This window comes from Colossoma macropomum, unplaced genomic scaffold (assembly GCF_904425465.1).
Source record: "Colossoma macropomum unplaced genomic scaffold, Colossoma_macropomum, whole genome shotgun sequence".
NCBI lineage: Eukaryota > Metazoa > Chordata > Actinopteri > Characiformes > Serrasalmidae > Colossoma > Colossoma macropomum.
Genome location: NW_023494800.1, coordinates 21,923,398 through 21,937,836, shown reverse-complemented (window position 1 = coordinate 21,937,836; position 14,439 = coordinate 21,923,398). Strand labels below are relative to the sequence as shown.

The following is a 14,439-nucleotide window of genomic DNA, read 5'->3' as shown; positions in this document are numbered from 1 at the left end:
CAAATGTCTGAGACCACTAAAAAGTCTATTTTGCATTCTTTTGAATACAGAGTTTTTCATTACAAATTATGCTATTAGCATGACAATTTAAGTAGAAAGTAGAATCTTTGAATGTTTAAATAAAATTCAGAATTTCTTAGTATTTGGTATTTGGTCCCCTTTTTGCTTTAATGTGCACTTGAGCTGGCATGAATTCCATAAGTCTGAGCAAAAGCCTCTGATCAGTAGATCAAACCCAGCTGGGAGCCGTCTAAACGTGTTTCAAAGGAAGGAATAAAACTAAAAAAATCTTTTTTTTTAAAACTAAAAAAAATCTTTGTACAAAGGCCTTAAAATGGTCAGTTTCACTAATTTGCTTCAGTGTAAATAGTGACCTAGAAATAGTGCAGAATTTAGTTCTTCTTTATTTTTGTCATAACTTTTCTTTGTTTTAAATTTTTCAGGATTCTACAATTTGCTGCTGTTTATTTCCAGGTTTCAGTGAAAAATGTGATCTCAGACTTTTGGATTTCACTGTTTGTAATATAGTGGTCACAAAAAGTATTTGGACATTTGTTCCATACTTCAAAATATATTGAGTTCATTGTGTGAGGAGACAAAACATAAAACCGAGTGGCATTTTTTGGCAAAGTATACTTTGAAAACATGGCTGGTGTGTTTCAGATCATTATTGTTTAAGCAGTTTCTTTGCAGACTTCTAAAGCTTTGCACCCTAAATGTCTTTGAATGCTTCTGAGTTATTGATCCCATAAACACAAGAGAAACAGCCCCAAGCCATTTCCACATCTGCACTTTACAGAAATCTTAGTGCTGTCCGGTTAGAATTCTTTTTTTTTTGTCAGCCAAAAACTCTACCATCAGTTTGATGTGCTTAAAGTGTTTCTCTCAGAAACAAATATGATTTTGCTAACTATTTTATGAAGTAACTAAAGACTTTCACCAATGGTTAAAGGGTTATAGAGTCCAAATACTTTTTAGTGCCTCTGTATATACGTGTGTGTGTGTGTGTGTGTATGTGTGCACATTTACTGCTTCTCATTGTCTCCCTCACTGCTAAAGATGGGGGCTCCTTTAGCTGGTGGTGATAGGGGTCAGTAGGTTGGGGGAGAGCAAGAGCGCCCTCTAGTGGGGCTGCTGCTGGGTGAGCTGCGGGGAGACTGGTATGGAGACAGAGCCTGGAGCACACGACCACTCCTCTCTTGGATCATATGCTGCCAAAAGAACAGCGGAAAGTGGTAGAAAATCTCAGAGATCAAAGTGAACGACAATGATGCCCGAGACATTGTTTTATAGACCACTGTAGTCGACGCCATGCTCTTATGCCCATATAAGGAACTCCAGGTCTAAAAGTAATTTCTCTATAAGAAAACTGAATGGGGTTTTCAAAAATTGCCCGTCGCATCCTGTGATTATCAAAAATGCTTCAAAGCTGATACGTATTGTCCTATAAGCATTTTTCTCTCGAATATCACTGGATCCTTTGAATTACGAGGTCATTAAAGAGTGAAATATGTATATTGCTACATGCAAGTGAATGCTACTGCACACTGAATGACATCATTAGACTGGCAGCCTCCTTAAAAAACATGCAAACTAGCATGCATTGTCAGTGTGGTTACTTAGCCCTACAAGCTGACCTGCACTCAAGCTACACTGCGCAATATGACCGACTGAAAGTGGTTTTCACATCTTTTAATACTCTTCTAGTCATCCTTATAGAAGACTGACAAACCACAAAGTGATACAAATTACTTCCGTGTAGCTTAGTGACATAACAAAAATTGCATAGCAGCATTAGCTTGCATGTAGCAATATTAGTAATATAACTGTTTATCAACCTCGTAATTCAGAGGATCCAGTGATATTCAGGAGAAAATGCACACAGGACAAAACATTCATTTTTGCCATAGAGAAATCAAGCTTAAATCCAAATATGGCACAACAGCCACTACGGAATGACGCACACGTTCAGTGGTCTATGACTTTTAAAAGATTTTGGTCTAAAGTGTATTTTAAAATCCATTCCTGGCAGGCAGATATTTCACCACCACTGTGAAGTCTATAATTTCACATCAAACCACTCTGAATGATCTCAAACACTTAATTATGCACACATTTTTTAAAAAGCTGTTCATTTTCCCTTTAACATTGGAAGTATGCAATACATGTAAATGAAGTGTTACAATTGATTCCTAGGTATCCATGGATATTGATATTGGGTTGATATCAGCAGAATATGTTATATGACCCAGTCCTGTAACACTTGTCCTGATGCACCTTTTGACTACAATATAGTGTTTACAGTCACCTGAGAAGCTTAACCTGTGCTCCATACAAATATCAGTAACAAACAGAGCAGGTCAGAGACAAACAGCAGAACATGCAACAGTGACCACACACAGATAGATAAACAGTCCAAACTTAGTTCCAACAGTTCCATGTCAGTCACAAACACTGATCCAATGAGCAATGTCCAACAGCCAGGACACATTTGCTTGAAACCTGGCTCTGGTAGACTTTAAATTGTGGGAAATTTAAGCATCACTATTTTGAAGATCAGTATATTGTTACTGGGGCTACTTTAACTGTAAATGGTAAGTTTGCTTTTCAAACAATCCCTATATTATCTGTGAATGTTTTAACTGAATTATAAAAGAACTTTTGAAACGATCACTGGGGCAGGCCTAGGAGGTCTCCATGTCAACAAACGATATCATTTTGAGGCTGCTGAGTCGGAGCTCTACAAGCCTTTTCAACAGCACTTGGAGCAGCAAATAACTAGTAACATCAAGACAGTTACAGGTACTAAACAAGGTTAGGATGGATTTGTACTTTATTCTCAATTGTCATTGGTCATTAACGTTTGATTACGACAGTAAAAAGTTACTTTTTGTATGTAATTTCTCTGTGTCATTTTGTTGAAAACATGTAGACTGCTTTGTGGTTGCTCACACCTCTTTCTTTTCAGATTTAGTATGTATTTGTGATTATCAGATCCAAACTTCGGTTCCTGTGCTGGTAGTTTCTGGATGTATTAAGACATTTCACTACAGTTTCACTTTTACACTTTTGTACAATTTCTACCCAGGTTTTTTTTTGGTAATGTATGTTTTTTTTTAGTTATTTCACTGAAGTACCAATAGGTTTATTTGAGCATGGGCTTAAGCCACTTTACCCACCTCTGCTAATAAGGTTACTGGACATTTTTGTTCTGTAATCTACCTAAAGTCCCTTATTCACTTCATACAAGAAAGTAGTCAGAAACAGCCTCAAATCTCCAAATCTCATTACTGAATAGGTCAGGACCTGAATAAGGAGTGGATGTCCATTTCATACTGTAGCACCCTCATACACTCACCCACGCTCCATCAGGACCAAAGAGTTCCAGAAAGTTCCCAATAAACTCTCTAGATTTTTCCTCCCATTTGAAGATGAGGTCGTGGCTCTTCTCCTCTACGCGGTGTACTAAGTGTTTGGACTTCTCCTCCACCGTCCTCACCGTCTCCTTCATCTTATCTACCTGGTTCTGCAGACGATACTTTTTCTCCTGTAAATGTGAAGTCAGCAAAAAGTTAGTAAAACTCAAAAATGGGGTACAAAAAAAGCCAAACAAAGGTTAAAGGTTTTTCCTACAAGTATATTTAAGGATTCTTACATTGATAAAACCAACGTTCAGTTCCCGGGCTGTGTAGCCTCTCTGGAGGTTCCGTCTGACGTAGACGTCATAGTCTCGGACTATACGTGTGATAAGGTCAGAGGTGGAGATGCCTTCTGTCCTCTGAGTGGCTACAAACATTCCTAACAGACACACAAACCCACCAGAGACATTTGGTCCATTTAATTATTTACCTCCCTCAAAATTAAACAAAGATGACTGATAATCAAAATTTAGAGTTCAAATGTAAGAGAAAACGTATAAATAGGGATGTATCAATACACTCTGCCTATGATTCGATTCGATTCACAATGGTTCATGACTTGATATTCTCAAAAACAAAACAAAAAAAATTAAAACAAAATTCAAACGAAGAACAAAGACACACAATGTCATTGATGTGAAGCAGCAAAAGCTATTTGAGTGCTAACAGCACGGTGGTGAATCTTCAGCCTGCTAAACGTGAGTGAGCATTAAGCCAGGTCCATCATCTAAAAATTATGACTAAAATAATGTTGTTGCACAACTTTCTGACAACAGTAGAGCTAGGTGGCAGGAAAAGTGCAGGAGTGAGTTGTTGATGGTGCTGATTGCAAACTTTAGTGTTCAAAAAATGTCATTGCATAACAGCATAATTACTAGAATATCTATTCTCCATGATGCATTTGTCACATTGCCACAGTGCACACTGTCACAGTTTTGTGTTATTCATAGCTGCATATAACGTCTGGTTCAGGGAAATGCAGGGTCTGTCCCTACCTGCTGCTTTGATATGTTTGTAGACATCATCTGATCCAGCAGAAGTGTATGGGATATCATCATGGGCTACAAAGTCAATCTGTATAAATGAAACAACTGCTGCATGTCAGTAAATTTAGATTAAGCATTTGAAAATCTTGTTAATGTGGCATCAGACACCAACCAGCTCTGGGCTGACAGTTCTTGACAGTGTCAATAATCAATAAAATGCACAGTTGTATGCTGGTTGAGGAATGTGATTGCACAGCACTCTACTGACCCTATGCCTCTTCAGGAACTCAGGTGTGAGGGTCCATGGGGCATTGCGGACAACCTCGTCTACGTAGCGGCAGTGGATGAGGGCCTCGTAGCGCTCAGCTTCAGTCATCACTGTGTAGCCTTTATACTTATGTGTCAGCTCGTCATTACATACTGAGACAGATATGCACAGATATGATTAAATATGCTTGTTTTCTACAGTGCAAGTCAAAGCTTTATTAGGCCTCATTTAAACTTGGTGTAGATCAGGGCTGTCTGGTGTAGATCAGGGGGCTGGTGTGGCTGCAGGTTTTCATTCCAACCAAGCAGGAGCTCACATGATCAGTAGTTTGAAGACTGACCATTAATTAAAGAAGTAGAATCATTGTTTGGAGTGAAAACCTGCAGCCACACAGGCCCTTTGCAGATAAGATTGGACACCCCTGGTGTAAATGTTTCAAATTAGGCAGAAGACTCATGTTTCTCTGCTGGTAGTCAGTGTGTCTGTGAGCTGTTTATGTGTGTGTAGCTCACCTCCAACAATCAAGTGTGTGTTGGGGAACAGATTCTTGGCTTGCATTAGAGCTCGTGCGTGGCCAGAGTGGAAGAGGTCAAAGATTCCATCAGCGTAGACTCTCACAGGCCGGTGAGCTGGAGGAGAAGGGACGTTACTAGAAAGCTCACTGTTTCCATATACTTTTAAAAAATAGGTTCTTTAATGGTTCTTGGTTGATTGACATATGGTTCTAGGAAAATATCTTAATTGGTATACCTTTACATTTTGTAGAGTTTTTTTTAAACTTTAAATAGATTCTTCACACTCACACATCTCATTTACAAGAAAAAATCTTTAAAAGAGCCATTTTTAGGGAATCAATTGTGGTTCTTTTTTGGCATTGCTTTAAAATCCTTTTTTGGAACCCTTATTTTTAAGATTGCAGCATTCATCACCTCAGTCTCTGCCCTGCACACTGTTCCATGTTCCAACAAAGTTCAGCTCTACCAAGAAATCTATCAGTCCACCTATGAGGAAAAGAGAATTGGCCTTACCAGGAGTGCCCCGCCGGGCCTGGGCTAAGGTCAGCTTATCATGAGGGACATCAGAATCAGAGCCTGATGCTTTAGCAAAGACTGCTGGTTGTCTCAGAGTCTGTCAAAAGAGATTTTACATGGATTTCATCGTTTCCAGTGCCAAACAGAAAACGTAAAACCTGAATTGTGTCTAACAGAAATCAACCCAGCAAACATCGACAAACACCAACATTCTGGGGTTGGCAGTAGTTTTAGAATGTTAAGAAAACTGCTAAACAAAACAAACTTGTGTGAATTGAACAGTCTAGAACCGGGAAAAATATTGAACAGTCTAGAACTGGGAAAATATTCTAGGACACTGTAGATGAGGACAATAGTCTATAACAGTGTGAATGGGTAGAACAGTCTAGATCAGTGTGAATGGGAAGAACATTCTAGAACAGCGTGAATGGAGGAGAACAGTGTGAATGAGGAGATAATTCTAGAGCAGCATTAATTGGGATAACATTCTAGAACAGTGTGAATGAGGAGATAATTCTAGAGCAGCATGAATTGGGATAACATTCTAGAACAGTGTGAATGGTGAGAACAATCTAGAACAGTGTGAGAGTGGAGAACATTCTAGATCAGTGTGAATGAGCAAAATAGCCTACAGACTTTCAACAATGACACCCAGGTATCATTGTCAAACCAACTCAGTGTTTGGGCATGCTGGCCTTTGTTGGGTCAGTGTGGTCTGGCCTTCAGCAGTGTTTACTTTCCGCAGAGAGAGTGAAAGAGAGAGAGAGAGAGAGAGAGAGAGAGAGAGAGAGAGAGAGAGAGAGAGAGAGAGAGAGAGATATTGTGTCAGGTCATTAGAGGCAGGATTATGCTGGGCAGAGTTGGACTGCGTGCTCTGACCTGATAATAGTCTGCCAAGCATTTAAATGGCCATAACTAATGATACAGTCTCCTACTGCCATAAAGATAATTTCTCTAGGCCACAGCACTACTCGCAGCCTCAACACACCTTCTCCTTCTCATGAAGAGTTTGATAATTCGCTGATAAGCTGAATCAGGTTCTCCGGGGCAGGGGATACATGAAACTGTTCTGAGCTGTGGGGCACCAGGTATAAGACTGAAAGGGCAACTCCCTAGATTTTTTTCAAAATTTCTGCATAATTCAGACAGAATCATTCAAAGTGGTATGATGTGAAATGGTACATTATAGAGAAACCAGTTCAGATTATAGCCATTTTGTTTACTATTCAAAACAACCAGTGAGCCTACATACAGTCATGTGAAGAAGTAAGTACACCCCTATATAATTCACTTCTTCAAATGTGTCAATTTGAAATCAGGTGCACCCAATCAGGTGCGAATGATCAGAACACCATTAGAGAATATGTGGGAAGAACTTGTCTTGTTTAAACCTCAGATATCAGGTCTGGTTTTCTCTTCATTATTGGAGTGTGTGGCATCATCATGTCTAGATCTAAAGAGTTTTCTGAGGCCTTCAGAAAGAAAGTTGTAGATGCCTATGAGTCGGGGAAGGAGTTTAAAAAAGGTTTTCAAAATTTTGGAAATGAATCCTTCCACTGTCTGGAAGATTATCTACAAGTAGAAAACATTTAAAACCACTGCTAACATGTCTAAGCCAGGCTGTTGCAGCACATTTAACCCAAGAGCAGACCATAAGATGCAAAAATAAGTCTCTAAGAATTCATGATGAAATTTTGAATTTCATCATGAATTCTTTGAAAAATTCAAAATTCTTTGAAAAATTCAAAATTTCATCACAGGATCTGCAATTAGCTCTTGCCACTGTGGATGTCAAAGTACCATTAGAGACTGCACAAATTTAACCTACATGGGAGGCGCACCAGGATGAAGCAATTGCTGTCTAAAAGAACATCAGGGCAAGGCTAAAGTTTGCTAATCAATATCTAGGCAAGGACTAGGACTTCTGGAACAATGTGCTCTGGACAGATGAGTCAAAGATGAGTCTGCATTTGAGCAGAAGAGTGTCATACCAATGGTAAGGCATGGTGGTGGAAATGTTATGGTTTGGGGCTGCTCTGCTGCATCAGGGCCTGGTCAAGGAGAATGTGAGGCCATCTGATCAAAAGCTAAAGCTGAAGAAGTGGACCTTTCGACAGGATAAAGATCCCAAACATACTAGTAAATCCACCAAGGAATGGCTCAAAAGGAAGTAATTGAGTCTAGTAAAGCCCAGATCTGAAACCCACTGAAATGCTGTGGGGGGATTTGAAACAGGCTGTACATGCAAGAAGTCCCTAAACCACTGTACAGTTAAAATAACTTTGCATGAAGGAATAGGCAAAGAATTCTTCCAGTAGATTCCAGGAACTGGTAGACAGTTACAGGAAATGCCAACATAAATTTGTTTCTATCAAAAGGGGCAGTACCAGTTACCGAAACCAGGGGTGTACTTACTTTTTCCACATGACTGTATGTGTCCTGAGTTTTTCTATATAATGTTGATCATGGTAAAATAGTGGTAAATCCAAAAAGATAAGTATTCTTTGGGAACTATCTTGCTTTATAACAACCTGCATGTACCATTCCACTAAGACTGGATTTAAAAATATGTTTTAAATTTTATCTCGAAGCTATCTCAGGCAGCGGGCAACATTAGTAACCATTTCATGTAATAACTATCTGGGAAAATAAATAAATATAGCTTTTAGAAGCATTCAGACATATGGTAGCGCTCACCACCACTGTGAACAATTCTGACATAACTGCTATGTTCGTTCACTCAGTTCTTCCTATCTGGAATTAGATAAGAAACTGCAATGACAAACGCTCCACAGACACGCAATAAATACACAGAATATGTACATGTACTCTAACTCTGTGATGTTGTCAGTGGCCTTTGGACCATCAGCTGTTGAGAGAACATCCTAAGAACAGCCAATAGAGGACAAACAAGAAGAGTGAGAGGCATTTCATAGCACTCAGTGGCTGAGGATCTGGATATTTTATGTTGAAACCCTGTTTATGGTCAATATGGGCAAAGTGGAGACACACAGAGTTGTCCTGTCACATATAGTTCTGTGTGCAGAAGTTATTACAGGTTAGATGCATGGAAATGTCATGTAAACCATGTCGTACAGTTAACACAAACAAGCCACACAGTGACTACATAAACTTTACATTGGACAAGAACAAATGTGTTGAAGATAAACATGGAAAACGTCACAGTTTACATAAAGATTTCAATTAAATATGTAGTTTCACTGTAACAACAACACAGATGACAGGCCCATATATTGTAAACATATGGATAACTGGTACTTCTAAAAGCATTTTCTATTGAAATATCTTCATAACGTTACAGAATTACAACCCCATTTCCAAAAAAGTTGGGACGCTGTGCAAAATGTAAATAAAAACAAAATGCAATGATGTGCAAATCATTTAAACCCTATGTTTGAAAATAGTATAAAGACAACATATCAAATGTTGAAACAGAGAGATTATATTGTATATTTTGAATTTGATGCCAATAACACGTTCCAAAAAAGTTGGGACAGGGGGAAATAAAAGGCTGGTAAAGTTGTGTAATGCTAAAAAAACACTTGGTGGTTGATTGGCAACAGGTCAGTAACATGACTGGCTATAAAAAGAACATCCCAGAGAGGCTGAGTCTTTCAGAAGTAAAGAGGAGGGGTTCACCACTCTGTGAAAGACTGCACAAGCAAACAATTCAAGAATAACATTACTCAACATAAAATAGCAAAGAACTTTTGCTTTTCATCATCTACGGTATATAATATCATTAAACGATTCAGAGAATCTGGAGAAATTTCTGTATGTAAGGAACAAGACCAAAATCCAGTATTTGCTGGCTGTGATCTTTGGGTCCTCAGGCAGCACTGCATTCAAAACAGACATAATTCTGTAGTATAAATCACTGCATGTGCACAGAAACACTTCTGAAAACCACAGTCTGTGAAAACAGTTTGTTGTCATATAAAAAGGATCCAGGAATGCTGCCACCTTCTCTGGGCCTGAGCTCATTTAAAATGGACTGAGGGGATGTGGAAAAGTGTCCTGTGGTCTGACAAATCAAAATTTGAAATTCTCTTTGGAAATCATGGACACTGCGTCCTCCGGGCTAAAGACCACTCAACTTGTTATCAGCACACAGTTCAAAAGCCAGTATTCATGATGGTATAGAGGTGCATTAGTGCGCATGGCATGGGTGACTTGCACATCTGTGAAGGCACCATTAATGCTGAACAATAAATACAGGTTTTGGCAACATATGTTGCCACCCAGACAATGTCTTTTTCAGGAAAGGCCTTGATTATTTCAGCAAGACAGTGACAAACCACAGTGCTAAACTGACCTGCCTGCAGTCCAGACCTGTGACCCACTGAAAACATTTGGTGCATTATGAAATGAAAAAAACGGCAAAGGAGACCCCGAACTTTTGAGCAGCTGAAATCCTATATCAAACAAAAATGGGAAGCATTTCACTCTCAAAACTACAGCAGTTGGTCTCCTCAGTTACCAAACACTTGTTGTTAAAAGAAGAGGTGATGAAACACAATGGTAAACATGTCCCAGTCCCAACTTTTTTGGAACATGTTATTGGCATCAAATTCAAAATGGGCATATGTTCTTCCAAAAACAATAAAATGTCTCAGTTTCAACATTTGATATGTTGTCTTTGTAGAATTTTCCTTTAAAAATATGGTTTACATGATTTGCATATCAATGCATTCTATCTTTATTTACATTCTGTACAGCATCCCAACTTTTTTGGAAATGGGGTTGTACAAAGAGAGGCAAAATAAAATAACTGTGCAAATTCATACTGATGAGTGTGCCCCACAGCGTGTTATCTGTGCCCCACTGCATGTTACCTGTGACCCTCTGCATCTTACCTGTGCCCCACTATATGTTACCTGTGCTCCACTGCATGTTAACTGTGCCTCACTGCATGTTAAGCCCTTAAAATCCCAGGCTTATTACATTCTAAGGCTTATGGTTCAGTAACTACAGGGACTTCAATGTAATCTGGCTGAGTTATGCTTAGGTTATAGAATTGTGTAATGAAACTTTGGGCCTGCTGGTGGGCCCTGGCCATTTAAGGGGTTAACTGTGCCCCACTGTATGTTAACAGTGCCCCACTGCATGCTAACTGTGCCCCACTGCATGTTAACTGTGGGCCACTGCATGGTAGAGCAAGTCTTAGATGGAGCTGACTCGGATGAGCAAACTACTCGTGTGCACACAAATATTATGTAAGAGTTTTATTGATTTACTCCACAGCATTATCACAGAAGACCATGTGTTGTAGGAATGACTACAAATCAGACCTGAATGAATGTTCAAGCAGTGTATACAAATGCCAAGTACTGTAAAAACAGCATCCAACATTAAAAATTAAAAATTTCATTTTGCCTTTTGTCAGTTAATTTGGATTACAATTAAACACACACACACACACACACACACACACACACACACACACACATAACATGAACTATAATCTATAATTTAAATGGATAAAGAGTTACTATGTAATAATACTTCAGTAAAGTTTTATACAAGTTTTTGTACACATAAAGTGATAATCTTCATTACGTGTATTAAGTGTAATAGACTGAAGGTGCGGTTTAGTTGGAACAGTCTTCCAGTCACATGGTCAAATTATATGCTTTGTTGATTTTCTAAGTGACAATTAGTGAATCGTCTACAGAGCAAACACTTCTGCACATTTTAATGCACAATTACTGTTTATTTGCTTGCATGTTGGGGGGCAGATAAAATATAATATGTGGCCTGAGCAATGGTTATGGCGCATTTTATATTTAACGTTTCCTTTTTCCCAGTATATTAAATTCTGCAAATCAATAGAAACTGTCAATTACAACTTGCAGAAAAAATGACATATTTAAGTTTGTTCTCTGTAGAGGATGTTTTTACTTATTTTGACTTATAAATTCAATATATCATTTGACTTAGGAGTTCAAACTTTTGCATACAACTGTGTGTATGTATTTATTTGTTAGGGATGCACAATGATATTGGAATCATATCCATGTCAGCAGATCATTGTCAAATCAAATTCATCTGCATCGAACAGATGATTAGATTTAACTTATGTTTTAAACCAGTAGTTGATGATGTACTGATTGCAGTCTGGAAGTGCAGATATTTTTGGTGATGTTGGGTTATTGTGATAAAATATCAGCATTTTATTCATTTTACTGATTTTGTAAAACAACATAAATAAAGGTTATATTTCTCTGTAATGCAAATCCAGGTAGTTTTGATTTGTACCTGAAAAATATTAGATATCGGCACTGGTCCAGAATTCCAAACACTATTATTTATATATTTAAATAATTTGTATTAAAAAAAGTCACATAATTATTAAAATGTGAATCACTGGAAAAGACTTTTGACTTCACCAGGGATGCACTGATATGTGAATTCAAGGCCAATGCTGATATCCTACATTTTTTATGTCCATATCTGTGGAAGCCGATACATTAAAATTTAAAATGTAGAAACTGAGTCTAGACCTACTTAGATTAGCCTTACAGAGAAATGCTAATAGGGTATAAAATGTACAGTAAAATACACAAATAAATACATTTTATCACAGCAGCCCAGTGTCACCTAAACATTCTGCTCCTCCACAACACAATAAATGCATCATTAAATTTTGAAATGAATTATGAGTGCAATGTAAAAATCTATCAAATGCTGATAATTTTCTAAAAACAATTATTTGTAGATACCAATATGATTGTGATATCATCACGCAGCCTTAAACCTAAACAAAACTCAAAAAAGAGTTGTCAGTGATAAAAGCTAGATTATTGTTATACGTTGAAGCTGACTTGACAAAAGATGAAGAGTTAAGCTACAAAAAGTCTAACTTGTTACTGTATTGTAACTCACTGAGGCACAGGAGTGGAATTCCACCACTTTTAAAATTTCTGCATAATAAAAATCATCAAGATGTAAAAAAGTCATTCAAATGGTTTGGTGTGAAGTGCTCCACTCTAGAGATACTTACAGAGTCAGAATTGTTTACAGTGGTGGTGACAGGAGCCAGACGTCTGAAGAGTTTAATGCCTCTAAAAGCTCCCTCACAGAAAGTTCTAACATGAAATGCCTAAGAATATGCCACCTAAAGCTGGAGATTATTTTATTAGTTTTCGGTTAAGATTTTGACTTAAAATGTGTTTTAATCCATTAATGGCTGAGAGGAGAAGTCTTTTTTTCAGTTTTACATTATCAACATTACTTATAAACACTCAAAAGACACTCATTTTGTATAGTAAATAAAACTGTATATTTTATATTTTTGTGTTGTAGACATTGTGACACCTGGTTCCTATCACCACTGTAAAGACATCTGTGTGGGTAAGTTTCTCTACAGTGAACCCTTAAACATCACTCTGAATGACTTTGTTTACAGCTCAACGACTAAATTACGCAGAAACTTTGAAAAATCAGTGGAATTCCCCTTTAATCATCTCCGCCGCGGACTGTGTCTGTACAGAAGGATGAAGAACAGCAGCAGGAAACTCCGTAAAGGAGCTGAAGGCGCGGTCTGTTTTTACCTGGGCTGGTGGAGGGCTGCGGCGCTGATGTGAATGTGCGCGTGAACCGTGTCGCCTCCTGTTCACCATGCTGGAGGTTTGGGTTTCTCCACGCAGAGGTCTCCTCAGGCACGCGCTGTGTTTTTATATTACTCACTATGGACAAGCCCCGACTCCTGCGCTATGATTGGCTGGGAGTGCGGTGAACTTCTGGCAAAGATGAACTACTAGCCAATCAAAGCGCAGGAGAAGAGACACAACCAGCCAATCCTAACGCAGGAGGAGTGGAACTAAAACAGTAAGACTCACCTCTGACGCTCTGCGCTACAGGGAAATCACTGGGGGCCCAGTCTGATCACATGCCCCACTCTAATTCATTTACTTATACAGCAATAAAAATGAAATGTGAGCACACAAAAGATTCTGTAGAGTTACCTGATGGCATTAATTAGATGGTTTAATGGTTTAATTAGACTAGTGACGACTCAATGCATTCGTTTTTACTTTTAAATACAAATGATAATAAACAACTGTCTGATCATTTTTGATTAATATTTCTTATTGATTTTTTTTTTCTTGAGCTACTATCGTCTTTTGAGGTCCCTCAAACTCAAGTAGAAACTGAGATTAACCCCTTAAAATAATATGTAAAAATGACTAAATAATGGAAATAAAAGAGGGAATGTTATCTGCTCTCAGGCACCTGAAGTTTGATCATATTATTGACTGACTGAATTTTTGTTTGCTATTGAAATGTGATGGTTTAGACAGTAAGTGATAGTGCTGTTAGCATTTACCTTTCAATGTACCACTGAGTTTAGCTTAAAAGAAAAAGACAAGAAATTGTGATTCAGGTTCATCTTACACTAAAACTGTTCCGATGTAGACACAAAAGAAACCTGCTTATTAATAAGTCTAATGAGTAAGTAAAAAGTGTATGAGTTAGGATAATTAGAGTTTACATCATTTATTGTCTGCATGGGATGAAACCAAGAAAAATGCAGCAGTGTGTAACTTTGGTGAGCCTTTACTCAGTTCATTGTCCAGTTTAGTCATTGCTAATTCTCAGCCACCTGATGACACAGTGCCCCCAGCCAGGGGGGGTGAAGCCTTCCTCTTCTGAGACTTTTTTCTTCTGAGTTTTTCTTGCCGGGATTTGAACTTCACGATTGCTTGATGAGC

At 38.2% G+C, this 14,439-nt stretch overlaps 1 protein-coding gene across 1 annotated transcript; it reads right to left on the bottom strand.

Moving 5' to 3' along the window:
- Window positions 1-38: 38 nt before the first annotated feature.
- Window positions 39-13,398, bottom strand: pcyt1bb (phosphate cytidylyltransferase 1, choline, beta b). The gene is made up of 8 exons (XM_036587834.1): window positions 13,279-13,398; window positions 5,702-5,801; window positions 5,186-5,302; window positions 4,674-4,825; window positions 4,415-4,493; window positions 3,656-3,798; window positions 3,359-3,547; window positions 39-1,211 (listed from the first exon to the last, which is right to left on the bottom strand). The coding sequence occupies exons 1-8, from the start codon at window positions 13,345-13,347 to the stop codon at window positions 1,092-1,094; spliced, it is 969 nt and encodes a 322-aa protein (XP_036443727.1). The 5' UTR covers window positions 13,348-13,398; the 3' UTR covers window positions 39-1,091.
- Window positions 13,399-14,439: the final 1,041 nt, after the last annotated feature.

Coding starts and splice junctions, on each gene's coding strand:
- pcyt1bb (XM_036587834.1), bottom strand. CDS start 13,347: ATGGTGAACAGGAGGCGACACGGTTCACGCGCACATTCACATCAGCGC. Junction 5,303..5,701: donor GGCCCGGCGGGGCACTCCTG/GTAAGGCCAATT, acceptor CTTCTCCTCCAG/CTCACCGGCCTGTGAGAGTC. Junction 4,826..5,185: donor CACACACTTGATTGTTGGAG/GTGAGCTACACA, acceptor TATCTGTCTCAG/TATGTAATGACGAGCTGACA.